This window comes from Wickerhamiella sorbophila, assembly GCF_002251995.1.
Source record: "Wickerhamiella sorbophila strain DS02 chromosome Unknown contig2, whole genome shotgun sequence".
NCBI classification, from domain to species: Eukaryota; Fungi; Ascomycota; class Dipodascomycetes; order Dipodascales; family Trichomonascaceae; genus Wickerhamiella; species Wickerhamiella sorbophila.
The window spans coordinates 1,065,195-1,092,111 of record NW_020194005.1 but is presented as its reverse complement, the minus strand read 5'-3'; the positions used below and the strand labels follow the sequence as shown (position 1 = coordinate 1,092,111).

At 49.8% G+C, this 26,917-nt stretch overlaps 11 protein-coding genes across 11 annotated transcripts; 6 read left to right on the top strand and 5 right to left on the bottom strand.

The window, feature by feature from the left end:
- Nucleotides 1-36: 36 nt before the first annotated feature.
- Nucleotides 37-966, bottom strand: B9G98_03888 (Inorganic pyrophosphatase; the record flags this gene model as incomplete). Its single annotated transcript, XM_024810445.1, has 1 exon — nucleotides 37-966. One exon carries the CDS (start codon nucleotides 964-966, stop codon nucleotides 37-39), a length of 930 nt encoding a protein of 309 aa, XP_024666213.1.
- Nucleotides 967-1,425: 459 nt separating this feature from the next.
- B9G98_03887 (Lon protease, mitochondrial) lies at nucleotides 1,426-4,545 on the top strand (the record flags this gene model as incomplete). The annotated part of the gene is made up of 1 exon (XM_024810444.1): nucleotides 1,426-4,545. The coding sequence occupies one exon, from the start codon at nucleotides 1,426-1,428 to the stop codon at nucleotides 4,543-4,545; it is 3,120 nt and encodes a 1,039-aa protein (XP_024666212.1).
- Nucleotides 4,546-4,722: 177 nt separating this feature from the next.
- Nucleotides 4,723-6,204, top strand: B9G98_03886 (Succinate-semialdehyde dehydrogenase [NADP(+)]; the record flags this gene model as incomplete). The annotated part of the gene is made up of 1 exon (XM_024810443.1): nucleotides 4,723-6,204. The coding sequence occupies one exon, from the start codon at nucleotides 4,723-4,725 to the stop codon at nucleotides 6,202-6,204; it is 1,482 nt and encodes a 493-aa protein (XP_024666211.1).
- A 34-nt stretch (nucleotides 6,205-6,238) lies between these two features.
- B9G98_03885 (Protein mlo2) lies at nucleotides 6,239-7,372 on the bottom strand (the record flags this gene model as incomplete). Its single annotated transcript, XM_024810442.1, has 1 exon — nucleotides 6,239-7,372. One exon carries the CDS (start codon nucleotides 7,370-7,372, stop codon nucleotides 6,239-6,241), a length of 1,134 nt encoding a protein of 377 aa, XP_024666210.1.
- Nucleotides 7,373-7,404: 32 nt separating this feature from the next.
- B9G98_03884 (DNA repair protein rhp57) lies at nucleotides 7,405-8,427 on the top strand (the record flags this gene model as incomplete). Its single annotated transcript, XM_024810441.1, has 1 exon — nucleotides 7,405-8,427. The coding sequence occupies one exon, from the start codon at nucleotides 7,405-7,407 to the stop codon at nucleotides 8,425-8,427; it is 1,023 nt and encodes a 340-aa protein (XP_024666209.1).
- Nucleotides 8,428-8,543: 116 nt separating this feature from the next.
- B9G98_03883 (DNA replication licensing factor MCM2) lies at nucleotides 8,544-11,012 on the top strand (the record flags this gene model as incomplete). The annotated part of the gene is made up of 1 exon (XM_024810440.1): nucleotides 8,544-11,012. The coding sequence occupies one exon, from the start codon at nucleotides 8,544-8,546 to the stop codon at nucleotides 11,010-11,012; it is 2,469 nt and encodes an 822-aa protein (XP_024666208.1).
- A 110-nt stretch (nucleotides 11,013-11,122) lies between these two features.
- Nucleotides 11,123-11,989, bottom strand: B9G98_03882 (Repressor of RNA polymerase III transcription maf1; the record flags this gene model as incomplete). Its single annotated transcript, XM_024810439.1, has 1 exon — nucleotides 11,123-11,989. One exon carries the CDS (start codon nucleotides 11,987-11,989, stop codon nucleotides 11,123-11,125), a length of 867 nt encoding a protein of 288 aa, XP_024666207.1.
- Nucleotides 11,990-12,199: 210 nt separating this feature from the next.
- Nucleotides 12,200-13,192, bottom strand: B9G98_03881 (Serine/threonine-protein phosphatase PP-X 4; the record flags this gene model as incomplete). Its single annotated transcript, XM_024810438.1, has 1 exon — nucleotides 12,200-13,192. One exon carries the CDS (start codon nucleotides 13,190-13,192, stop codon nucleotides 12,200-12,202), a length of 993 nt encoding a protein of 330 aa, XP_024666206.1.
- A 670-nt stretch (nucleotides 13,193-13,862) lies between these two features.
- On the top strand, nucleotides 13,863-16,415 carry B9G98_03880 (Uncharacterized protein RSN1; the record flags this gene model as incomplete). The annotated part of the gene is made up of 1 exon (XM_024810437.1): nucleotides 13,863-16,415. The coding sequence occupies one exon, from the start codon at nucleotides 13,863-13,865 to the stop codon at nucleotides 16,413-16,415; it is 2,553 nt and encodes an 850-aa protein (XP_024666205.1).
- Nucleotides 16,416-16,526: 111 nt separating this feature from the next.
- B9G98_03879 (Vacuolar protein sorting-associated protein 13) lies at nucleotides 16,527-25,853 on the top strand (the record flags this gene model as incomplete). The annotated part of the gene is made up of 1 exon (XM_024810436.1): nucleotides 16,527-25,853. One exon carries the CDS (start codon nucleotides 16,527-16,529, stop codon nucleotides 25,851-25,853), a length of 9,327 nt encoding a protein of 3,108 aa, XP_024666204.1.
- Nucleotides 25,854-25,862: 9 nt separating this feature from the next.
- B9G98_03878 (Methionyl-tRNA formyltransferase) lies at nucleotides 25,863-26,837 on the bottom strand (the record flags this gene model as incomplete). The annotated part of the gene is made up of 1 exon (XM_024810435.1): nucleotides 25,863-26,837. The coding sequence occupies one exon, from the start codon at nucleotides 26,835-26,837 to the stop codon at nucleotides 25,863-25,865; it is 975 nt and encodes a 324-aa protein (XP_024666203.1).
- Between the last annotated feature and the right edge of the window lie 80 nt (nucleotides 26,838-26,917).

The following is a 26,917-nucleotide window of genomic DNA, read 5'->3' as shown; positions in this document are numbered from 1 at the left end:
ACTGAAAAGTTAAATGTGTAATTACATAACAGGTGACTAAACAGAGGTACCAGCGATGTAGAACCATTTGTCGATGCTGCCGTCGATAGGGGCATCAGGCAAGGGGTTAGCAGAAGCAATGGCAGGCTTGACGGTGTGAGCGTTGCCCAAGGTGCTGTTCTCAAGAGCAATGCCCTTGGAATCGGCAGCCTTGTCGGCCTGGAGGCGGTCGAACGCCTCGGCGCACTCGCGGATCACATCAAGAGCGTACTTCTTGTTCTTGCACTCGCCGCTGAAGGCGAACTGGTTCTCGGGCTTTCCGTCGGGGATTTTGTAGATGCGGAACCACTCGTTGGTGGCGCGCAACAGGCCAGGGAAGTGGCGCTCGACGTCCTCGATGTCGTTGACCTTTGAGGCGTGGGGGTCCTTGACGTCAATAGCAATGATCTTCCAGTCGGTCTCGCCCTCATCCAAAAGGGCCATGACACCAAGAACCTTGACCTGCTTGACCTGACCAGTGTAGCCAACGGCTTCACCGATCTCGCAGACGTCCAGGGGGTCGTTGTCGCCGGCAGCTTTGGTCTCGGGGTGGACGGAGTTGGGGTCCTCCCAGGTCTGAGGGAAGGCACCGTAGTTGTGGATGTAGCCCTTGTGGGGGAAGCAGTTGCGGACGAAACGCAGCTTGCCCTTCTTGGTGTCCTGTATGATGGGGTTGAAGGGCTGCTCCTTGGAAATTTCAAGCTTCGCGTTGGTCCACCGGGGGACCTCGACAATCATGTTTAGGATAGTCTTCTCTGCGTTAGCGTACAACGGAATATCATGGAACGGGCTGACAACGTTGTGGTTCTCGTCCTCAATGTAGACCTTGTAGTCGAGGGTGTTTTTAGCACCAATTTGGCGAGTGTGGTAGGACATGGCAGATGAAAGGTGGGTTTGGATAAGCCCCAACCTATTCATTGGCCGGACCGAGATATTTGCTGGAACCATAGTAACGCTGACAAAACTTGGGGTAGCTGAAATGGGGTAGTAGCGGCTGTTGGCGGACGAGCTCGAGGCGAATCAACACTCCTTTTGAACCGTGGCAGTGAGCACTTGACTATTGTCCAATTACTGCGTCTGTATCAACTCGCAGTTTTCGTTCTTCCGGTTCGGGATTGCCGAGTTTTGCGGGGTTAATGCCGGGTTGTCGGGTGGGAGAGATTGTGCTCGCCTGCTGACGCTTAATTATGAGCAATTTGCTCGAGGTGCAGTCGTCTTTCAAATTTTAATTTTGAGATTCGTCGAAACACAACCATGTAGAACAACCGCAGTTGCACAACTAAACGGATGGGGCCCGCAACGAGTGGCACAAGTGTCTAATTCCCCATACTTTTCTCCTCTATACTCCGTCTTCGACGATGGTCCCAGATTTTAATCATCAGTGGCGTGCTGACGAAACTTACCTAAATGCTTTATCGCGCTAGATTCGCGGTCCAAAGTGCCCGGGTGGCACGATTGGGGCAGTTTGCTACGGCAAGAGCCTTTTCTGGAACCAGACTAGTGGCAAAAGACAAGTCGGATAAGCCAGACAAACCCGATAAACCAGGACAGGGTGCTGACAATGTTGAAAAGCCCAAAGACAAGTCTCCGGACAGCGCCGACGGCCCCAAAGAGACGGTGGAGAAGGCCAAGAAGGCCAAAAATCTAAACGACGCTTTGGAGAAAGTTGCTGAGGATAATTTGCCGAACCGAGGAACCCCGCGCCTGAAAAACGGAGCCGTCGCATTCAACCCCAAGAAGCCAAGTGGCTTTGGGGGCGCTAAATCTCCACCTAACTCTGGCGTAGGCGCTTGGGAGCCCAATGACACAGGCGAGCCTATCACTAAAAACGACAAGATCTTGCCGATACAGCTCCAGTATCGTCCAGTTCTGCCTGGCATGGCGTCGCACTTTACGTCTCGCGACCCCAAGCTGATCAATGCGGTATCCAAGTTGCAGGAGTCTCGGCAGTGGGACTCGCGTGTTGTTGCGGTAATGTCGAAAAAGCAAATTGCCACAACCCAGCTAGTAACCAACGTCGATGATATCTACGATGTGGCCTGCTGCTGCCGCCTCCAGACAATCGTCATGGCCCACAACTCCGAAAACCAGTTGACGCTTTATGGCACGCTTTTCCCTTTGTTCCGCGTGCGGGTTGGAGAGCTTGTTGAGAATGTCAAAGGTGGCACTACGATCACCAGATCTGGAGAAGAGCCTCTCGCTGCTGAAAGCAGTAAGGAAAGCCCGCTGGACGAGCTAACAGTGCAGCTAATGAAAGGAGTTACTGCACTGCCCAACGAGCCCTATGCCATAAATGATGAGGAGGTTCAACAGCTCTGTCGCAAGATCATTGATGGACTTAATCAAATGTCTGCCATGTCTTCTAGCGTTAAGGCGGAGGTCGAGAAGTTCAGCCAGCTGATCTCGACCGACCCTGGCAGTGACTTCTCTCAGCCCGATTTCTTGGCCGATTTTGCAGCATCTCTGATCCCCAAAAATGAAGGATTACAAGAAATTCTCGAGATTACCAATATCAAGGAACGGGTACGCCGCGTAGCCGATCTTGTTGGCAAAGAAGTCACCTATATGCGTGTGCAGGAGGGAATCTACAAATATGGCCATGATCAGACACAGCAGCGTAACCGTGAGATGATACTGCATGAGTATTTACGCTACATCAAGAAGGAGCTTGGTATGGAGGGTGACGACAAGACCAAGCTGGCAGACCGATTCCAGGAACGAGCTGACAGCTTGGAAATGCCCAAAGATGTGCGACATGTCTTTGAGGAAGAAATCAACAAGTTCCGCAGTCTTGAACCCAATGCTGGCGAGTACAACACTGTGCGGACTTATCTCGATTGGTTAACCCAGCTGCCCTGGGGCAAATACTCCACCGACAAGTTTGTGATTCGCAAGGCAATGGAGATTCTCGACAAGAGCCACTACGGACTGAAAGACGTTAAAGACCGTATTCTAGAGTTCTTGGCTGTCGGAAAGCTGTCGGGCTCAGTTGATGGCAAAATCATTTGCCTGGCAGGCCCGCCGGGTGTTGGTAAAACATCTATTGCCAAGTCTATCGCGGAAGCGTTGGATCGCAAGTTTGATCGCTTCAGCGTGGGTGGTTTGTACGATGCCAGTGAAATCAAGGGTCATCGTCGCACCTACGTTGCTTCTTTGCCAGGTCGAATTGTCCAAGCCCTGAAACGGTGTCAGACCTTGAATCCGGTTATTCTCATTGATGAGATCGACAAGCTAGGACGTGGGTCGAGCCATGGTGATCCATCAGCTGCCCTTCTTGAAGTTTTGGATCCCGAACAGAATAAAAATTTCCAAGACACCTACCTTGAAGTTCCCATTGATCTGTCTCGTGTTTTGTTTGTGTGTACCGCCAACAACTTGGAAGGCATTCCCGCACCTCTGATGGATCGTATGGAGATTATCAATATTCCTGGATACTTGCCTGAGGAGAAGGTGTCTATTGCCGAGTCTTATTTGTCTCCTCATGCCCGCAAAACCTCTGGGCTGGAGCACGCTGATATCACCATAACACCAGAAGCTTTGCAACGGTTGGTTAGCAAGTACACGCGCGAATCTGGTGTGCGTGGGTTGAACAAGACGATCGAGAAGATTTACCGCAAGCTGGCGTTCCATTTCGTGCGGGATCTCGAAGCTGAGGACCAGTCTGCCGATGTGACCAAAGATGTTGCGCCGGTTGCTGCAGTTGAGGGCGGCAAGGCAGAGTCCAAACCTGAAGCCAAGAAAGAGACTGATGGCCCTGCTGCACAGATCCCCGAGGAGCTTGTTCGTAGCCTCAAGATGGCGGTTGGACCCAGCGATCTCGTCAAGTATATCGGCGTGCCGTCACATGCGCGTGACCGGCTGTTTGACCACTTGCCTCCCGGTGTGTCGATGGGTCTAGGCTGGACACCGACCGGCGGAGTTCCGCTGTTCATTGAGAGTGTGATCCAAGAGGCGCTGTCGACAAAATCGACACCGCGACTGACGCGAACTGGTCAAATTGGCGAGGTCATGAACGAGTCTACTTCCATTGCATATTCCTTTGCTCGTATGTACATGACCAAGAACTACCCGCGAAACCGGTTCCTTGATTTCGCCGTAGTGCACACCCATTTCCCCGAGGGCGCCATCAAGAAAGACGGCCCTTCTGCAGGTATCGCGATGGCAACCTCGTTGATTTCGCTGGCGATGAACCTGCCAGTAAACAACGATGTGGCCATGACTGGAGAACTGACGCTGACCGGTAAGGTGCTGCAGATCGGCGGGTTACGGGAGAAGGCCGTGGCCGCCAAAACGCTGGGTGCTAAAACAATCGTTTTCCCCGAAGACAACCGCGCCGAGTGGGAGGACCTGCCCGAGAAAGTCAAAGAAGGCATCGACGCTCGACCAGTGCGCGACTTCCGCGAGGTGTTTGACGTTGCATTCGGTGCAGTCGACCCTGCCCAGGTCAATGCGGCCTGGCCAGAGCTCGCCAAAGAGCCGCTCCCCAGCGAGAACGCAGACCGTCCTAAACAGCTCGCTACGCCCTAGTTTGCATTGTATAGATAACGATTTTTACGATTGGTTCCACCCCCCAAAACTCACCCGCCGATCTCGGCTAGCCCACAGATTTCGCGGGGGAGCGATGCGATTGCTCCCAATGCGGCAAGTCGTTCCCCATACATAATCTCGATTTTTCCAGATACCCCAACTTACTCAATAACTACGATGTCGAAACGATTGGCACAGAAGATGCCGCAGCTTTCGCGGCCCGACTTGTTGCGAGACAAGATGCTGATCAACGGAGTATGGCGGGGCGCTGCGTCGAGCTTCGAGGTGACGGACCCAGCGACCACTGCAGTGATTGGCACAGTTCCAGATGCTACTCGCGCGGACACCCAGGAGGCGATTGAGGTAGCCAAGGAGGCGTTCAAGAGCTTCCGTCACAAGACTGCTCGTGAGCGTTCTGATTTGCTGCGCAAGTGGGCTTCGCTGCTCCGGGATCACTCCCAGGACCTTGGCCGCATTGTCTCTCTGGAGAATGGCAAGCCGTTCGCTGAGGCACACGGTGAGGTTCTTGCCTGTGCCCAGAACTTTGAGTGGTTCAGCGAGAGTGCCCCTCACTACACTGGCGACACAATTGCTTCCCAGAACCCCAATGTTCGATTGCATACCATTAAGCAGCCCGTCGGCGTTTGTGGAATCATTACCCCCTGGAACTTCCCTGCTTCTATGATTGCTCGCAAGGTTGGTGCTGCATTGGCTGCTGGATGCACCACTGTTATCAAGCCTGCTAGCGAGACTCCTTATTCTGCGTTGGCCATGGCCTACTTGGCTGCTGAGGCCGGGGTGCCCGATGGCGTCATCAACGTCGTTACTACCCATTCGAACACCAAGGACGTTGGCCATGAGCTGTGCACTTCTCCCTTGGTCTCTAAAATCACTTTCACCGGATCCACCCCCATTGGAAAGCTTTTGATGAACCAGGCGGCCTCCACCGTCAAGAAGGTCTCTTTTGAGCTCGGTGGTAACGCTCCCTTCATCATTTTCGAGGACGCCGATATTGACAAGGCTGTTCAGGGCGCCATGGCCTCCAAGTTCCGCGGTTCCGGCCAGACCTGCATCTGTGCCAACCGGTTCTTTGTCCACGAAAAGGTTCACGACGAGTTTGTCACCAAATTCGCCGCCGCCATCTCCAACCTCAAGCCTGGCCACGGCCTCGATGAGGGCACCACACAGGGTCCTGTTATCAACAGCAAGAGCATGGCAAAGGTCACTGAGCATGTTAAGGATGCCCTTGCCAATGGCGGTAAGCTCGTGGTTGGAGGTGAGCCCCTGTCTGAGCTCGGCCCCAACTTCTTTGCCCCCACACTCATCACCAATGGCAACCAGAACATGAAGGTTTTCAAAGAGGAAACGTTCGGCCCTTTGGCTGTTGTTGCCAAGTTCTCCTCTGACGCTGAGGTTGTCGAGCACGCCAACTCCGTCGAGGTTGGTCTGGCTGGCTACTTCTTCACCAAGGACCTGGTTCGTGCCAACCTGGTTGCCGAGGCTCTCGAGGTCGGCATGATTGGCATCAACACCGGTCTTATCACCGAGGTTGCCCTGCCCTTCGGTGGCATCAAGGAGTCTGGCTTCGGCCGCGAGGGATCCCGATACGGCCTTGACGACTACACTGTTATCAAGACTGTTGCCACCTCTCTTGCTTGAGAACACAAAACATTATGCACTTGTTAATAAATATCTAGTTTAACGAAGAAAAAAACGTTGCTACATCTTGCTGAGTGACGACTTTACCTTCCGAAGCAAACGGGGCCAAGAACTTTGTGAGTTTATCACGCATCATCGAGTATGCTTTGATACCGTTGTTTGCGTACTCGCGAGGGAGATTCTGCAGCGCTCGTTCGCCGGCCTCGAAAATTGAGGAGTTGGCGTCGTCGTCCTGCGGAGGTTCGTAGGTTTGTTCGGGTTCGACAAGGAAAGGGTGCTTTTTCACTAGAGAGAGCACTGCGGGGCTGTCTTTTGCAAGCTCTGAGATCGCCTTTTCGTAGCCGTGGCGTAGAAATAAACTGGTCTGCACGGTTTTGTTTCGTTTGCCCGAATCTGTCGCAGTCCACGTCACGCGGTCGACCCGAATACCTGGAATTTCGCTAAAGTCGTCTGCAGAAAGACACTTCCAACAAATAAAAGCATCGAATTCTCCAGCGTTGGGCATTCCCGGGAGCGTTTCATCTTCGTCCTCCGACTCAGAGTCAGTAGTAAATGCCCCAGTTGCTTCAGGCTCTTCGCTGGCCTCGCTGTGCTCGACATTGTGTGCTGATTCCAGTTCATCAAGTAGATTGACACCGCTAGACTCTACCGGTTTTGAAAGAGCCTTTCTGGCCGCTTTCTCCTCTTCGATTGACAACCCCAAAATGCACCGCTCATGGAACCAGTCTTCCTGGCATTGTGTACCCACCAGGCACTGGACCATTATGCCGGGCTCTGTCTCGTTGTATTCTGAGTCGCACTCACAGAATTGGTTGTTGAAATTGTGTCCATAAAACGCGTTATCGCTCTTTTCTAGCTCGCCAATTTTGCGCAGAAAACACGGGTCGCCTTTGATTTGATTCGTTCCACAATCGCAGGTAATTGCGCGTTTGGAAAAGAGTTCAACAAGATCGTGGTCGGTGTGGCACCGTATGCTGCAGCTATAACAGATTGCATTGGGTTTGCCGCTGGCTGTTTGACATGTCTGGCACACGTAGAGCAACTGCCTTTGCACTCCCATATGGCGCGTGCATTCATCTGGATTCCACGGGTACTTTTCCGCAGCCATTTTCTCGAGAGCCTGCTGTTTCTCCAGAAGCTCCCATGCCGTAACTGAATCGTCAGTCATATCGTCAACGCACAAGTCAGGAGGCTTACCTTATGGACGAATACCCGGAGCTTTGTTTAGCGCTTCGCGGCCACAATGTTGGATTTTGGGAACCACTTTGGCGGGATTCAGGGACGGTTGGTCGTCGAATCGGCCGCAGTGGGCCCGAGGTGCGAGATTTTGCCCTCAAGTACCGCGAGGAGCTGGTGGGCAAATTAAAAACCGCGCCTATGACCAGCGTCGAGCCGCAGTTTTTCACTACTGGCGACAAGGACATTGATAAATGCCTTGGTGGAGGAATTCCGACCCGATGCCTTACGGAGATCTGCGGTCAGAGCAGCGCGGGGAAAACGGGACTGGCTTTGCAGCTATGCCTGAGTGCACAGTCCACAAACACCAAATCGGTGTATATTACGACCGAAGACAGCCTCTATATTCGAAGATTATCGCAACTAGCCGGGCGTTTCTCGCACGCATCACTGGACAATGTATTAACCAGCAAGGCGAGTGCGCATCCCATGCAGCTTGTGAAGCTCGTAGAAACGAAACTTGGATCATTGATGAAAAAAAACAACGTAAATCTCGTTGTTATTGACAGTATCGCTCTTTTCCAGGACTGGATCAACGATGCAGAGAGTGTCTTATTTATTGAAACTTGCCGGAACCTCAGGCGGCTGGCTCACCAACACAATGCAGCGATTGTTGTGATAAACCAGGTGCGAGAGCGTAGCGCACGACGTTTCGGCTACGATATCGAAGATTATGCTCTATATACAGAGAACCAAGAGCGGTTTCTCACCGGCTGGCCAACCAAGCCATTTGTGTGGGGTCTGGATGAGGGCCGGAACAGGCTGGTTCCATCGTTGGGGTATACGTGGACGCGAGAGATTGATCAACGGATTGTTATCAAACGAACCGAGCATGGTCGCAGGATCGAGCTGGTGTTTTCGCGTCACTCGCCCGCCGCAAGTATAGACGTTGATCTGACGTCCGAGGGGTTCGTATCAGCAGCTGAAGATCCAACAGACTCTGACGAGTTCCAAATACCCTCTCAATCGTTTCCTAAACACCTTTAAGGCAGACTTTCATTTTGCTCCATAAAAACGGGGTGCGACACGGGTTAGGGTAACACGCGTGTCCCAATTAGGTATAGTAATTAGTCTGAGCATGTTTTCACTCTCACTTTATCAGAATGCCACCCCGAAAGCGAGACTATGACGACCACACAAGCGATAACGGACCGTCGTCTCCAGACGCACCTCCTTCGTCGCTTCCCCCGTCGTCGCCTCCAAATTTGCCGTTCGACGACGACGAAGATGCCCCTTTGTTTGACGAAAATGACATGATCGACGACTTGGACGAAGCGCTAGAAGAAGAAGACGGCGAGGATCTGTTTGGAGAAAACATGCATCGCGATTATAACGAGTCTGCTGGTCAGGATACGTATGATTTAGGTGCAGAACACATTGACGACAACGACTATGATGCATTGGACCCCGCAGAAAGACGACGGGTAGATGCTCTCCTTGACCGTCGTGATGGTGCGCTGAGCGAGCGACGGTCGGGTCGGAGCGGTGCGTTTCTGGATGATGATCAGTTTGGCGGTGACCAGGGAGATATTGCTCTGCCAAGTCGCCGCCGTAGACGCAACCAGTTCGACGATGGTGATTCGGGCGACTCGGACGACTCAGATGACGACCCAATGAACCAGCCGCTGGGGCTAGAGGCCCTTGCTGACGTGAAGGCCGATTCAGTTGCTGAATGGGTCACCCAGCCTATTGTGCACAAGTCTATTGCTCGAGAGTTCAAGAATTTCCTGCTCGAGTATACTGACGAAAATGGCCGGTCTGTTTATGGTACTCGAATCCGCACCTTGGGTGAGGTCAATTCCGAAAGTTTGGAGGTCAATTATGCTCATTTGCTCGAGTCCAAAGCTATTCTCGCTTACTTTCTTGTGGTTGCCCCGGCAGAGGTGTTGAAAATCTTTGACGTCGTGGCAATGGAGGCTATTGAGCTGCATTACCCTTATTACACGCAGATCCACTCTGAAGTCCATGTGCGTATCTCTGGCTTGCCCACCACGTTTTCTCTGCGTGACTTGCGTGAGAATCAGCTCAACAGCCTTGTCAGAGTCACAGGAGTCGTTACTCGGCGAACAGGTGTTTTCCCCCAACTGAAATACATTAAATTCGACTGTCCAAAGTGTGGACAAGTGTTGGGACCTTATATTCAAGATTCACAGGCTGAGGTGCGTATTTCGTTCTGCCATAATTGCCAGAGCCGGGGCCCGTTCTTGTTGAACAGCGAAAAGACGTTGTATCGCAATTACCAGCGTATCACCTTACAAGAGAGTCCTGGAACTGTTCCTGCAGGCCGTCTGCCTCGACACCGTGACATTGTTCTGTTGTGGGATCTCATCGACCAAGCAAAGCCTGGCGATGAAGTCGATCTTACGGGTATTTATAAGAACGCATACGACGGTATGCTTAATGCAAAGAACGGGTTCCCTGTGTTTGCCACAATTATTGAAGCAAATCTTGTTTTGAGACGCGAAGCTGGCCGGGTTGGAGAGGTTCAGCTGAGCGACCTCGAAGAAAGGGAGATCGTCCAACTTAGCAAAGACCCGCAAATCGTCAACAAGCTCATCAGCTCGGTTGCACCTTCTATTTATGGCCACAAAGATATCAAGACGGCTATTGCCTGCTCGTTGTTTGGCGGTGTTCACAAGGAAACAGGCAAAGTGACCCTGCGTGGTGATATCAATGTTTTGCTGCTTGGTGACCCGGGAACGGCAAAGTCACAATTGCTCAAATACGCTGAATCCACCGCCCATCGTGCAGTGTTTGCCACTGGCCAGGGTGCGTCCGCTGTAGGTTTGACAGCCTCCGTTCGCAAGGATCCCATCACACGAGAATGGACTCTGGAGGGCGGTGCATTGGTTCTTGCCGACAAGGGCACCTGCCTGATCGATGAGTTTGACAAAATGAATGACCAAGACCGTACATCGATTCACGAAGCTATGGAGCAGCAGAGTATCTCGATTTCGAAAGCAGGTATCGTTACATCCCTGCAGGCCCGATGCGCGGTCATTGCTGCCGCTAATCCTAACGGCGGCCGCTACAATGCGACCATTCCGTTTGCTCAAAACGTTGATCTCACAGAACCCATTTTGTCGCGTTTTGATGTGCTCTGCGTCGTGCGTGATATCGTTGAGCCCGAGAAAGACGAACGGCTGGCCCGGTTTGTTGTTGACTCGCACTCAAAGGCGCACCCCGATGGGTCTCATCCAGGTGAACAGGACGATGACGAACTCACATCAATGGAGGGCCCAATCTCGCAGGATATGCTTCGCAAATACATCCACTACGCTCGCACCCACATCAAGCCACAGCTGCTCCGGCTAGACCAGGAGCGAATTGCCAGCTTGTACAGCCAGCTTCGTAAAGAATCCCTGGCGACCGGGTCTTTCCCCATCACCGTGCGGCATCTGGAGTCAATCATTCGACTTGCCGAGAGCTTTGCCAAGATGCGGCTCAGCGAGTATGTGTCCAAAATCGATGTGGACAGAGCGGTCAGGGTGACAGTGGACTCGTTCATTGGTTCTCAAAAGGCGAGCGTTCGTCGCAACCTCGCCCGCAGCTTTGCCAGGTTCACAAACTAGAGACTGAGCGTGCGAAGAAACATACAAAGAAGCATAATAACGTACAAAGGGTAACATACAATAACATAGGAGATAATATAGATGGATTAATTTTTATAACAGACAACAATTCACTCCTCAAGCTCTCCAAGAACCGGCACATCGTCGTTTTCAAGGTCATAGTCTTCGTTCTGGTCGGGTTTAAGTTCCGGAGAGTAGAGTCTTGAGGTTCTCAGGTGGATGAAGACGACACGTTTTCGACGTTTGTTGAAAAAGAACCACATTTTACACCAGGTCACGCCAGGATCGTCCTGCAAGAAGTTTGGCGGGAGATCGAGGGAGTACATTTTGCAGTCTTTAAAGTCGATGTGCTTATCGAGGATGTCCCACATCCCGGACGGAGTAGTGGATCCTAGGCCAACCAGGATATTATTGAAGCCGTGAATCACCTTTGAAAGAGAGCTTTCGCGGGTGAAATTGTCTGGAGATAGCGACGAAAAGTCGCGGTCGGGGTCACTTGCGTTAAGAACGGAAATGAGGTATGCATATTGTTTGCGGCTCGAGCCTTGGTCCAGGGGGCCAAACGGTGAAAAGGGCAGGCTGGAAGAAGACCGTCGTTGCCGATCTAAGCTTGAGGGTGGGGACAGCAATTGCGGGGACGTCGTCGTTTCGGCGCCCAGGCTACCAATGGACATGCCGTACATTCTGCTGTCGACAAACTCTACGGCAGCCTCATCGTCGTCTCCGGGCTTCACGTCGTACTGGCTTTCGATGGTGCGCAACAATCTTCTATCCGACGCGGCGGGCTTGGTGGTAAAGAGATCTATGCCACACGCCACTTGGGAGTCCACGGTAGCAAACGTGAGCTTGGCGCTCAGTCTACCTAGATCAGAGCTCTCCACATACTTCATTGCGGGCTGCAGCGGGGTTGGTTGTGCGAATAGCGTTAGCGAAAGGGCGGCTGGGAACCAGGTCGGTTTCGGGGGTGATACAAGCATGCTGCTGCCTAATCAGGCGTTTAATCTGCCCGCACCGAATCTGGAAGCCAACCCCAACCCTGGCGCTTGGGGAATATCGTGCCTCTTTTTTATTTTTGGTGAGGATGAGGGGGGAGGGGACACCGGCAAACAAAGAGGATGGGCGAATCCAGGCAAAAATTCTAGTACATATAGACTGACGAAGGAACACAATGGTATCATAAAACGGTATCATAAAAAGTATTCTGGTGTAAGCTGCTTCATGGGCACGACTCGTGATTTATCATCGGGCTCGACGGCCTCAAACTCGCGATATGTGCGGCTGAAATCGTCTTCGATGGTCAAAATAGCCGCGATGTTGCCGCACCGATAACAATAGTTGGGCGCAGACCACACCGTGACTAACTGTTCATCAAAAAGCTCCCGGTAGCCCTCCAGAACCAGCTGGTGGGCTCTAGCAATCAGCGACGTGTTGTTGAGCTGGTTGAATTCCTCTACTGGCTGACGACCAAACAAGTAGCCTGCTCCTCGTGGAGACACGCCCCATGCTTGAGAATCGCGAGATGCAGCGGCCTGGAGCTCCATATCGCCAATGCTTGGGCTGGTTACGTCGTTTAACGACTCATCTGGATCACTCCACAGCAGGTCACACATGGGCCCTTCATGGGGGACTTCTTGTTTTCGGTCAATTGATCTGATCTCGTCGATTTTTGTGATGGAGGGTGACAATCCACCGTGTACACAAAACACACCGCCCGGCCCGCCTACGAGGGCAGCCAGAGACAGGTAGTCAAACACATTACAGCACATTCTCCACACATTTGCAGAGCCGTACTTGCGAATGCACTCGTCATAGAAGCCGTACGACGCGGTTATCTGTCGGGACTCGTGGTTCCCGCGAATCAGAGTCATCCGGTCCGGATAGCGGACTTTCAGAGACAGCAGCAGCAAAAAACTCTCCACCGAGTAGAACCCGCGATCGACAAAGTCTCCCAAAAATAAATAGTTTGTGTCAGGGCACTTACCGCCCGTCTTTAGTAGCGTCAGCAGGTCGTGAAGCTGGCCATGGATGTCACCACATATCGTCACTGGAGTGTGAACAAACTGAACGTTACTTTCCTCGAGCAGGAGTTCCTCGGCCTTCTGACAGAGTTGGCTCACAATTGATTCTGGAACGTGGCCGCCATTTTGCACCAACTCGATGACTCGGTCGGTCAGGCTCATAATTGTCACCACACGCTAAAAAAGGAATATGTAAAAAAAGGTTTCCCTGATTACGTTGGACCAAGAGTTTCCATCACCTAGCTTCTCCCAAAGACTGCTTTGGCACCCGCGGATCAGAGGGGGTGTAAGAGGATGTAGGCAGGCTGGTGGCTTCGCGGCCTCAGGATCGGCAGATCGAAGCGGGTGTCAATGTCGCGGCGGCAACGAAACCAGGCTCGGCCGTGTATATCCCCGAGATACAAAGGTGTGGTCTTACCACCTGTTAGGCAGAATAGGTGTCATGTGGAGTCGTGCATTGGGCGTCCAGCGGCTACACACTCACGCGGGGAAATATAGTGGGTCCTCTGGGGGCGGTCACACAAGATCACCTCTCTTGTTCCCGCTTCGGCTATCGGCCCATAGTAAGCTCTCAATCCTCTTGTGGGTGCCGCCGGAGTGATCGCTTTGTGTTCACATGATCGAAGCGATCTGCAGGTCCTGAAACAAGGACGCGGCGGTGCAGCTTGGTGCCGCAGCTTCGCCACCAGAAGCAGGGAAACCCTAAGCTCGAAAATACCTGAGCTGGCTTGACCCTGCGGCTATATGCACTTTAGTGAACATTTTTTTGAATTGTCCTTCCACGTTAAGCCGCCTCGATTCTTGGAAATTTACAGCCTAGTACCTCTCTCACATGGCCGACGACTCGCAGGTTGAGACGTCCAGCGGCGCTGCCATCGTTACCGCTATTATCTTCAACGGTGCAATTGCTCTAGCATGTATGGCGGTCTTCCTCTATTTGCGCCCCCGCAACCGCCGTATCTACGACAAACGTATTGTATCTTCCCAGGTGCCTGAGAACCGTAAACCCCGGGCTCTGCAAAAGGGCGTCTTTGCCTGGTTTACTGATCTCGTGACGCGTCCTGACAAGGAAATCCTAGCAGAAACAGGACTGGACGGTTACTTCTTTTTGCGCTACTTGCGGATGATGTTTTTCTATGCCTTGGCTGGGCTGCCGCTTCTGTGGCCGGTGCTAATGTCTCTTACGGCAACCTCTCACGGTGGACTAACTGGTCTGAACAAACTGCAGTTCGGTAATATCTCGCCTTCGCAGCGCAATCGCTACTATGCCCATGTTTTTTTCAGTTGGTTGTATTTCGGCCTGTTGATTTTCATGATTTACCGTGAGCTTTTGCTCTACACTGCAGTAAGAGCCGCTGCTTTGACCTGCCCCGCATACCGGACGCGTATTTCCTCCCGCACAATCTTCATTGCCAGTGTCCCCAAACACCAACTTAACGAAGCCTACTTGGCTCAGCTTTTTCCCGGAGTTGAACATGTCTTTGTAGGCCGTGATGTCAAGGATCTTGAAGACCTTGTAAAACAGCGCTCTAAGCTGTTGGGCAAGGTTGAAGGTGCGGCCAACAAAGTCCTCAAGAAGGCCATCAAGGCCCGTATGAAGGCTGGTGGTGCCGGTAGTGATAACCTCGACGACTATGTTAAAAAGTGGCCTACACATCGCTTGAAGTTCCTCATCGGAGAAAAGGTCGAAACACTGGAATACGCCAAAAAGGAGATCCCCGAGCTCAATTCCAAAATTACTAGCAGCCAGAAATCTGTCGATTCGAAAGAGCCCCTGTCTGCCGCTTTTATCACTTTCCAAACCCAGTCCCAAGCAGAGGCAGCCAGCCAAGTTCTCTCGTCCTCAGAGCCTCTTCGGATGACTCCCAAATTCATCGGACTGACGCCCGACGAAGTGTACTGGCCTAACTTGAGAGTGCCTTGGTGGAAACGTATGCTCCAGGCAACCGGTGCTGCGTGGAGTGCTACTTGTCTTATTGTGTTTTGGGCTATCCCTGTCGCTTTTGTTGGTTTTATTTCTCAAATTGACCAGCTCATTGCTCTTTTCCCTTGGATGTCTTTTCTCAAAAAGTTGCCCTCGGTATTGTATGGTCTTGTATCGTCGCTTTTGCCCATCATTTTGCTGGCAGTGCTAATGATGCTTTTGCCCATCATCATCCGAATGCTTGCCAAACGCGCCGGAGCACCCAGCAACACTCACGTCGAGTACTACACTCAGAAGGTCTACTTTATCTTCCAGCTTGTTCAGGTCTTTTTCGTTACAACCGTCGCAAGTTCCGCAATGGCTGTCTTACCGGTCCTGGTCCATGGTGACAGTGTCGACGTCTTGGAAATGTTGCAAAACAAGGTGCCTGCTGCATCCAATTTCTACATTTCGTATTTCTTACTGCAGGCTCTTGTACCTTTCGGAATGGGGATGCTGCAAATTGTTGCCGTGCTGCTCTATTATGCCTTTTCCAAATTCCTCGATGGTACCCCTCGCAAGAAGTGGAACCGTCAGAATGGTCTTTCATCTGTCGGATGGGGCACTGAATTCCCCCCATACACCCTGCTGGCGTGTATCACGATCATTTACTCGATTATTGCCCCCTTCTTGTTGTTATTCGCGGCTCTTCTCTTCGGCTTGGCATATGTGCTCTACTTACACAACCTCACCTTTATCTCAAAACCGTCTAATGGACGTGGTATCTTCTATGCCCGTGCCATCAAACAATTGTTCGCGGGCTTGTACACTGCTGAGCTCTGTTTGGTAGCACTTTTCGTGTTTTCCAAGCGCTGGGCGCCCGTGGTGCTCGAAGCTGTAATGGTGTTGGTTACCATATACGCACAGATGAAGCTTGGTGAAGCATTTAATCCTATGCTGTTGAATTTGCCTCGTACCCTGACATATGTTGAGGACGTGCCACTTCTTGGTTCGGATGAAGCTCTTGACGATGACGACCTGAACCATGCCAAAGGACATAAACGCGTTTCCTCTGAGGACGCTTTGATCGATTTAGAAGCAGGAACCTCTACGGCTAACGGTAGCGAGTCTCGCTCCTTCAAGGATCGTATTTGCAACTTCCTCATGCCCCACAAGACACTCACCCCCCACGTGCTGAGACAAACTTTACTTTCGGATCCTGTTTGGACTACGCGTCCAACTCCTCTCACCGCGGAAGAAGAACGTGTCGCGTATCTGAATCCTGCCTTTGGAGATGACGGTGATGTGGTCTGGCTCCCCAGTGATCCTTACGGCTGGGCAGAACAATTGGCTGCTCAACTGCAGGCTGCTGGCATCAAGGCCCACACTGATGGCGCCAGAGTCGACCTGGGTGAGAAAAAGGCAGCTCTGGAAGTCGGGGATGCAAACGTACCTATCTATTCGCCTGAAGCAGACTACTAATAATATATAGCTAACTCTTATCTTATCTACTGATCCCCCTTTATTTGGCGATGGGGACCGTAAAGATGCCTCAGGCTTAGCAATCAACATTCAACAGTCTCCCCACAGCCCATGTTGGAATCTGTGGTTGCTACTATCCTGAATCGGGTGGTAGGAGCGTATGTGGAGAATTTTGATCCGAAGCAATTGAACATTGGGATTTTATCCGGTGATGTCAAACTAAGAAATTTGCGGCTTAAGCGTGCGGCGCTAGACAAATTGCATCTCCCAGTCAATGTGATTGATGGGCACGTCGGAAGCCTTATTTTGCAAATTCCATACTCGAATCTCAAGGGAAAGCCCGTGAAGATTCTCATTGAAGACGTGTTTCTACTTGCCGCACCCGATCTCGGTACCTCCACCGAGCCCACCAGCGACACTGTTCGACGGGACTATGCTACAAAACTGGACAAGCTTGAACTCTGGGAATTAAGCCAGCGCAGTGCTTCCTCCGATCCAGCAGAGACGCAAAACCAGAACTTTGTTGGATCTCTGGTAACAAAGGTCATTGACAACCTACAAATCACGATCAAGAACATCCATTTGAGGTATGAGGACAGCGAAACGGTTCCATCGCACCCTTTTGCCACAGGAATTACTTTGGCTGAGCTCAGTGCAGTATCCACAAATAAAGATTGGGTGCCTGAATTCATCTCAGAGGTGACCGCAGTGACCCACAAGCTTGCAACGCTTGACTCTCTCGCGCTCTACTGGGACACCGATGCTGAGTCGTATACCGGCGCTAACAAGAAAAATCCGAATGACCGCGAATCTCTCTTCCAAATGTTCAAGGACAAAATTCTAGATGTATCCTGTGAGCAGGATCTGTTGAGGCCGGTCAATGGCCAAGGCTTTATCAAACTTGATAAGAACCCTGCTACAGAGGCCACTCCCAAGATCAAAGCCAAATTGGAGTTCGAGGAGCTGGCGTTGTCAATGGATCATGATCAATACTCGAATCTCCTGGAGTTGGGCGACAGATTCCATCGATATGTCCGCACCCGTGAGTTCAGGCGCAAGCGCCCGGCAATGACGGTTAAAGAAGATCCCCGAGCATGGTTTAAGTATGCTGCAAATACAGTCCTGGAGTCTATTCGTGAAAAGAATCGTCAGAAAACCTGGGATGCTGTTCAAAAACGCTGGAATGATTTCAAACGCTACAGAGAACTCTACAAAAAGCAAGTGTTTGAGCCTCTAAACAACTCAGACCAAAAAGAATTCGACGATCTACAAAAGGAATACACTATCGATGATTTGATGTTTTTCAGAAAAGTTGCAAAGGCTGAACTCAAGAATGGAACCGTACGTGAGCGTGCTGTGCACGAGTCAAAACGCGCAGTTTCTTCCTGGGGCTCATGGTTATGGGGATCTGGATCTAGTACCAATAACCGACCCAACGAACCTGACCATGACATTCAGTTCTCGGAAGAGGATAAACGAGAACTGTATGAAGTGCTCGATTTGGATGAACATGGTAACTCGCTAGAGGATGTTTCGACGCACCAGACTCTTCTCGACATAGAGTTTGGGCTAAGATGTGGAAGCGTTCAGTTGCGGCAGTCTTCGGATCGCCAGATTGCTTCTCTCGCTTTCAATGGCTCGAAAGCGAAATTCGTCAACCGCGCAGATTCGTTACTGTTCAGCATCTCGCTTGAAGATTTCGGCATTCATGATCACACACCAGAAACAAAGTACGCTAACATTGTGGAAATCAACCGCAAAGACAAAGGTGATGGCCCTTTCTTCTGGCTACTTTTTGAAACCCACCCGTTGGATAGAATTGCAGACTATAATCTGTTCCTGAAGTCGCGGAGCGTAACTATAGTTCACAACGCCCGGCTGCTGGAGAAAGTTATCCAGTTTTTCACACCAGATGCGGACAAGTATGAAACTGTGGACGCAATTGTTAACGCGGCTAATAAAACCGTTGAAGAGCTACGGGAGCAAACTCGAATGGGTCTTGAATATGCGCTACAGGAACACAAAACACTCAACTTACAGGTTGATGTCAAAGCACCTGTAATTGTCTTGCCACTTGATCCGTCCGAAGACGAAACGCCAACAGTTTTGATCGATTCGGGAAGCCTCACTGTTTCAAGCGATCTTGTCAAGCGTGAAGTTCTAGATCAAGTCAAGTCGAAACAAGCCGCAAAATATACGGAGGCAGACTGGAAAAAGCTTGAATCTTTGATGTATGACAGATTGACTATCACGCTTTCGGAAGCCCAAATCGTCCTTGGTCATAGTTCGGAGGAGTGCTACAAGGCGCTGCATGGGAAGAAAGCTACTCAAGCCACAGCGCTGGCTCCAACAACTCTCAAATTCTTGCTAGAGATTTCTATCATGCCTCAAACTCGAAGCTTGACTCAAACAAGGTTGTCGATCTCGTTGCCATCTTTGGATTTAACTCTTGCTGATGTCCAGTATAAGCTTTTGATGAAAGTTATCGATGCGGCAATTCCGCAAACTTCCAGCTCGGAACCGCCGGATCGGATCGAGCTTAGACGGGCAACCACATCTGTGCTGGAACTCGACAATGAACCAGAGACTAAACCCAAAGTCATCGGTAGGAGAGTCTTTGAGCTGAGATTTATTGTAGAGCGCGCAGATCTGACAATGGTACGAGGTTGGGAGCATGTCAAGATTTTAAGAATTCACATGCAGGATCTTGAGCTGCTTTATTGGATGGAGGACACAGTAAAAGCTGTGGACTTGAAAATGCGTGATCTCTTGCTTGAAGATTTTGTGAATACAAAGGCCTCGTCTGATTTAAGACGTCTTGTGTCAACCCGCAACAGTCAAGACAACCCTCTTTTCCAACTTCATTACAGGGGAAATGATCTTGATAACAGCAAGCAGGTAGACATTAAGATGGCTGCTCTACGATTCGTTCTTACGCCTACGACGATTCTCACCATCTACGACTATGTTATGAGTACATTCGCAGCTCCAGACAGTGCATCTACGACTCCCCATGAACTTGAGCCCGCGCCTGAAACTCAGGCTCGAACCCAGGCACAGCCAGCACCTAACCATCCTTACTCTTCTGAAAATGATGGCACCATAAAAGTCACTATATCTTTGGAGTCAGTTTCGGCGTTGTTGAATGACGACAACATCGTCCTCTCAAAGCTTGAACTTGAATCTGCCAAAATGGATGTCAATATCCAATCGACGATCCAGTTCCAGTGCCGACTGGGCGCTGTCTCCATTGTCGATATGATGGATAGCGGTGTACCAGCTGATTCCATGCTTCGCCGAATTTTGAGTATAGAGGGTGGTGGAGATTTGGCAGATTTCAGATACGAGACCTACGAGAATAAAAGTTACAGCTCTCTCGTATACTTTAGATCTGGTGCTCTCCAGGTCAGCCTAGTTGAGGAACCGTTCGGCCGAATGATTCAGTTTTTTGCCAAGTTCAGCCAAATGAAGACGGTCTACGATCAAGCCCGTATGATGGAGTTCAACCAGACCATTATCGATTTACCAAACAACATCAAGTTTGATGTAGTTGTTCATGCTCCCACTGTGATTTATCCTCGTTTGGGAAATAACACCTCGGAGCTTCTGCGTGCGCAACTAGGAGAAATTTATTTGAAGAACTATTTCCACCCAGTTGATGGTGTCCCCGAAGCCTTTGTAAATACCATCAACGCTGGAATCCGCAACGTCAAGGTCACCTCACAACTGTATGGTGCCAGTCAAAATCTTGAATTGCTGGATGATTTAGACTTGACGATCAACGCCAGTATCGCCTCACCTTTTGCAGATATCAGACGCCCTCTCGCTATGGTATCTGCGAAGCTGAGTCCTGTTGAGATACGATTGACAGAGTATCAATATTTGCTGGGTACGCAGCTCTGTGCGATGGTCGGTCGCCTTAGTGGGTCCATTGGTGGCCTCGATAATGACGAGGTCGGTGATTTAAGGCAAAAGCTTGCGCAAGAAAAAAACCTGGATCAGCATCAGAAAGAGTATTGGATGGCTAGTGATGAAGCTGCAGCTGCAGCTGCTGAACCCAATGATGCCATTCAAGCGGACAAACTAAGCTTCCAGTTCTCAGCCCCTGAAGTATCTTTCAGTCTCTTCAAGGGAACAGAACGAGTGCGTAGTCCAGGTGAATTATCGTCTTTCGCTCTTTCGTCCTTTAAACTCACCGAGACTTCTGTTGGCTTGACAATGAACAAAAGCAGTGTTATTGAGGGTGATTTTTCAATCAAGTCTTTCACTATCGAGGACTTGCGGACGGTTAAAGAGAACAAGTTCCCTGAAATCGTTCCTGCTATTAATCATGATTCGCCACAGTTCTCCGCCCATGTTGTGGGAAGACCGGACGAGCCGTTGTATGTGCGTGCACTAGTCGACAGTCCTAAAGTTATTTTAGCACTGGATTATCTTCTTGCAATGAAGCAGTTCTATGTTTTCACGGACGAAACTGCAAAATGTCCCCCTAGGCACCATCCAAAGTCCTCAAAGCAGGGAAATGAGGACAGAAACCTCCGTCCTCAACTACCTCCCAGACCTTCTGAATCCGGATACAAAGCGAGCGCCAGAGAATCTCTTTTGAGGTATCAGGAACAACTGCAGAGTGATTCTCAGGATCCTCAACATAAATCCCTTTTATCAATTGAGGACCGTCAAGAACGGCGTGAATCGTCCACTCTCGAGCTCGATCAACAAAGCTTGAATTGTCCTAAACCTACACCCCCATCGTTGCGCTTTGATCTAACAGTTCTCAATCTTTACATGTTGTTACTTGCTGATCCTTCGAATGCAAATAGTGAAGCAATTGTGTTCAAGATGGAAGAGCTTCTGCTAGGTGTTAAGGAAACTACAACATTGAGCGTTTCCCATATTGGCCTCTTTTTGACTCAGATGAAATCTCAAGACTCTTTGCGGCTGAGGGTTATTGACGACTTTAACTTTTCTTTGGCAGTTGATTCAAGACGTCCTATCGCTTCCGCAGAATTGTGCAGTATACGTGGTGTTATTGAGCCAGTGATTGTACGGTTATCTCTCCGTGAGATCTGGTTGATTTTAGCCATTTTGAACAAGGCTTCTGCGCTGCTGACGACGAATACAGAGGCAGATGAAGATAAAGACGGAATAAGTGAAAGCGAGAGTGAGTGCGATTGTGACGAAGAATGCGCACCTAGGAGAGACAGCGTGGTAGATACTGTGAAAATTATGGGTGAGTCTTGTACAATTGATTTTGAGGGGTTCAAGCTTGTTGTGATTGGGCCTAGCCACCTTATGCCAATTTTGTCAAGTAAAGTGAAACCTTTTTATATCAACATGAAAAACTGGTCTTCGGCTTTACGAGTAGATGGTTCTTTGGAGCTAAGCGCGAATGTATACAACTTTTCGAAATCCGCCTGGGAGCCCCTGATCGATAACTTTGAGATTGGTCTTAACGTTCTCCAACGAGAGGGTTTGCAGTCGAAGCAGATCAATGTTTTGAGTCGAACGATCACCGATATTGAAGTCACACCGGCTCTTTTGGATATTGTTGGCGAAGTGAAGCATTATTTCGAGGGTCAAGATCTCGATGCCGTGTTCAAGCGCAGTACTAAAGAGCATGAGGAACCTTACCGTTTGATTAACCAAACAGGATTTGATATCGAAGTCAAGTCCGAATGTCAGGACCCCGATTCTTTAGAGAGTGTTGTGAAATTGGCGCCCGATGAGTCAAAGAAATGGTCGTTCTACGATTGGAGACTGGTTCGCGAAAACTTGCATGAAGAGATGCACAATTTAGCGCTTGGTATCTCTCTAATCGACACGAAATACGAGGACTTGCACAATGTTTACGTCAATTCAGTTGGACAAGAGATGTACCCTTTACGTACAACCGATAAGGAGCGAACTTCAGATCGGCTTGTTGTGGATGTCTCTATCAAGGATCAGGTCAAGTACGTCACAGTCCGCTCTGCAACATCATTGCACAACACTACGAACCTCCCGATAGAGGTGAGACTGATGCCCACAAACGAAAGCACAGAGTATGATAACTATACTCTCACTCTCCAACCTGGAGACGAGCATGCTGTTCCGATTTTGGCTGTTGATAGCATGATATTTGTGAGGCCCGAGCGCTCAATGGGTTACGCCTGGGCTGAAACCCCTATCTATTGGGAAGATCTGCTTGAGCACTCTGTCACTGTCAAGTGTTTTGGAGAACAATCACCGTTTTACATTCAGGCCCGCAAATACTCAGAGGATGAGGAGCTTGCCGAGAGATATGGGTTCATGTCCATCAATTTGTGTGCACCTTTCATGCTGATCAATAACCTGCCCTATGATTTTGAATTCAAGCTATTCTGCCGAGACGAGAAACTGGACTTTAGCGGGACAGTTAAGCAAACTGGACGAGAGTATCTTCATGTTGTCAATCGCTTGCAACTTCTTTTACTCAGTGTCCAGCCTCTGGAAGGAGCTGGTTTCAAGAAACGTAGTGAGTTTGCGATCATCAACTCACGATCCAAAGAGTATGATGTTGAAAACGAGATTATTTTATATCATGAGGATGGACAAAAGTTGAGGCTTCAAATTTCTTATGTGAAGCTTCCTCAAAATGCTGGCAAGGCAATTGTGATTTCTGCACCATATGTTATTTTAAACCGAACAGCACATGAACTGGCAATCTCAACACGTCTAAACCGTGCTTCAATGCCGCTGGAAACTGAGAAACTCAAAATGAGTGACCAGTTTGAAGCAGTGCGCTATTCTCGTCCCAAGATGTGGTCCTTTGAAAACAGTCAATCGAAATCTCGCGCAACGTTCCGTCTAGATGATAGCAACTGGTCTGCTCCTGTCAATATTAGTGCAGTTGGCTCTTTAAGTGAATTAGCTGTTCCTGCCTATGACCGCCAGAGGGAAATGTTCCTAGGTTTGTCGGTACAAGATGGGTCAGGAAGATATCGCGGTACGAGAATTGTTTCTGTGACGCCACGTTTCGTTATTTGCAATAATATGGACCGAAGCATACGTCTTCGCGAACCTGGTGGATCAGATTACAATGGTGTTGAAGCTCTGCCCAATACTAGCGTACCGATTGGTTTTATATCCAAGTTCAGCGAGCGCGAAATGTGTGTTAGTTTCAACAATGATGAAGCAGTCTGGTCCTCATCGTTCTCGATGGCTAATGTTGGCACTGTTCACTTGAGATTGTCAGAGCACGGGAAACCCACAACGTTAGCTAAGATTGATGTTGCTTTAGAAGGCGCGACTTTGTTTGTGCACATTTCAGAGACGAAGCAATGGCCATTCTCTATTCGAAATTTCACTAATATTGAGTTCACAATGTTCCAAAGCAATCCTTTCGTTGACGAGGAGGGCTTTGAAAGTCGGAAGTTTACTCCGATTCGATATCGTCTACCTGTTAAAAGTCAGATGCCATATTCCTGGGACTTCCCGGCTGCAAATTTGAAAGAGCTCGTTCTTGAATCTGGTGGACGTCAGCGTAGGATACAGTTGGCAGAAATTGGTGAGCTAAGGCCCACTCGGTTCCCGCTTTCTGATGGAAGCCTTTACATTGTGAATCTGAGCGTTATTGCTGATGGACCCAAACAGGCCTTGGTAATTTCTGATTACGACCCAGAGGAGAGCAACTACGACGTGCGGCCTTCGACATCATCTGCTGCATCTGTATCTTCTGTCACGAGCGGAAACGAGTTCGTAGCTCACCAGCTTGAGGAGGAGTTTGATACTCTCGGTGTTACTATCCGGTTCAAAGGAATTGGTGTTTCTTACATCACTTCGGATAGCAAAGAGCTGTGCTACTTGACTTTACGAAATCTTGAGCTGAACTACAGTACCTCTAATGTCTTTGAAACGTTATCCTGGCAATGTCAGTGGATCCAGGTCGACAACTGTTTGTCTGGAGCTACAGAATTCCCTGTGATACTTTATCCATCTGTTCTGCCCAAGACTGCTACAGAGATGCAAGAGCATCCAACGTTCTCTGGTTCTGTAACCCGGATCAAGGATGACAGTTACGGTTTGATGTATGTCAAACATGCCACTGTTCTATTGCAAGAAATGACCATTGAGGTTGATGAGGGTTTTGTCGCTGAAATTCTGCGCATGGTTCGGGCGATGGAAAAGAAGTCATTGTGGCTAAGTGATGAACCACTGTTGGACCGCAAGGACATTGTGATTCCTGATGCGGTTTCGACTACTAGTTCCAAGGATGTTTACTTTGAGCAGCTGCACTTGCAGCCTACTCAGCTCAACATTTCGTTCGTGCGCACTGGTCAGTTGTCTCTTGAGAGTTGGTTCCAAGACGAGGTTAACTACTTTATCAATGCGATTACTATGACAGTTGGTAATATCAATGATGCCCCGGTTCAGTTCAATGCATTGTTGATCGAAAACGTTAGAACGCGCCCAGAATTGTTGGCACAATCTATCGAGACACACTATACCCAGGAGTTTATTTATCAAATTTACAAGGTTATGGGCAGTGCAGATATCATCGGGAATCCTGTCGGTTTGTTTAATAACATATCTTCTGGTGTTATGGATCTATTTTACGAGCCTTATCATGGATATACCATCACTGATCGTCCTTCCGAATTCGGCGTTGGCTTAGCACGCGGTGGTTTGTCGTTTATGAAAAAGTCAGTTTATGGTGTGTCAGATTCCGTTTCAAAAGTTACAGGCTCGCTTTCTAAAGGACTTGCTCTGATGACCCTCGATAGCAAGTATGCTAACCGCCGCCAAGCACGAGCACTTCGAAATAGACCCCGTCATGCCCTTTATGGGCTGTCTATGGGCGCCATATCTTTCTATGACTCGTTTGCGTCTGGTGTTACTGGATTGGCCAAAGCCCCTCTGGAGGGCGCTGCTACTAATGGTGCGGTTGGGTTCCTTGAAGGACTAGGACGAGGCTTGGTGGGCCTGCCAACAAAGACCATGATTGGATTCCTCGATATGACCTCAACCTTTTCTGAGGGCCTACGGAATACTACCACCATTTTTGATGTGACTGATATTGTACGTGTTCGCTTGCCACGAGTGATTTCCGCGAGCCAGCTCATTTCTCCTTACAATCCTCGGGCTGCAGCTGGCCAGATGGTCCTGCACAGTGCCGACAATTCCAAATATTCCAAGGACCAATATCTAGCCCACACCAATCTTGCCGCTGGACGAATGATTGTGGTTTCTCTCCAGCGCATCATAGTGGTGGCAATGGGTACTCTACGAACAGACTGGGTAGTCACTTATGATCAGCTTGCCAGCATCGTTATGGAACATAGTGGAATCAACTTGAAACTTCATGGTGGTGTTCGGGGCCCGTTCATTCCTTTGGAAAGTGAGTCTACGCGCAAGTATATCTATCGTCACATTTCTGAGGCTGTCGCTGCGTTCAATCGTCGCGAATTGTTGTTGTCGTAAAATATGTACTCATAAATTAGCACTACTTGAAAGACCTCTTTTATCTTTATTTGTGAAATAGTCCAAAGCAGTGCCTCTTCCAAACCCGGCGACTGTGACACATCGAGCTCCTATGTATCCGTCGGCCACACGTAGCGCCAGCGCTGCGGTTTCGCCCGTTCCTTGCATGCTAATAGTTCCTGGTGGAGAGTTGTCGGCCAAGTCTAAGGGGACAAACTCCTCAAGATTTACTCTCACATTTACAGTTTTGGTTTTGCGTTTTTTGGTGACAGTCATCTCCTGCTCAAACCACAACTTGCCCAAGGCTCGGCCTGTAGCATCAACCTTTGCCGCCGAGTTTTTGAAGTTGACTCGAAACTCGCGGCGATCGATCAAAGGAGCGACTGACGGGGCAGCTGTCGAGGGGAGTTCAAAGTCACCCACTAACAACTGTTCGCTGATCACCTGAGACAGGCCCATAGCACCCAACTCGGCCAGCTGGTCTCTCAACTCAAAAAGAGTCACTGATCTTGACAAATCGACTTGTTTTTGCCACAACAGCCGGCCGTGATCGAATTTCGTAGGATGCAATGTTTGAACCGAAACACCAGTTCGCGGCTGGAGGTCCATAATGGCTCTTTGCAAAGGTGCAGCGCCTCTGTATTGGGGCAGTAAACTTGGGTGCACGTTCAACCCACCGAACTCGAGGTTGTTGATAAATAGAGCCGGGATCAGCTTACCATACGAAACAGCCACTGCGAGTTGGGGATCGAAATCGGATTGTAAATTTTCGAAATCACGAAGCGTCTCTATCTGAAGCCACTTTAAGCCATTTTGTTTGGCGTAGGAAACGACAGGTGGCTCAATTACCGTGTTTTGGCCGCGTCCGGAGGGTTTTAGCAGGCGTGTCGCAACAATCAGATCCGAGGGGTTCTTGATCAAGCCATGAATAGCCTTCAAAGAGGGATAAGAGAACAGATCACTTCCAAAAAATACAGTGCGCATTTATTGCCTCGAAGCTTGAATATTCGCCCGCCGGGTACCTGAAACTTTGCCAAGCTCGATGCAAGTCCGATGCGTTACCT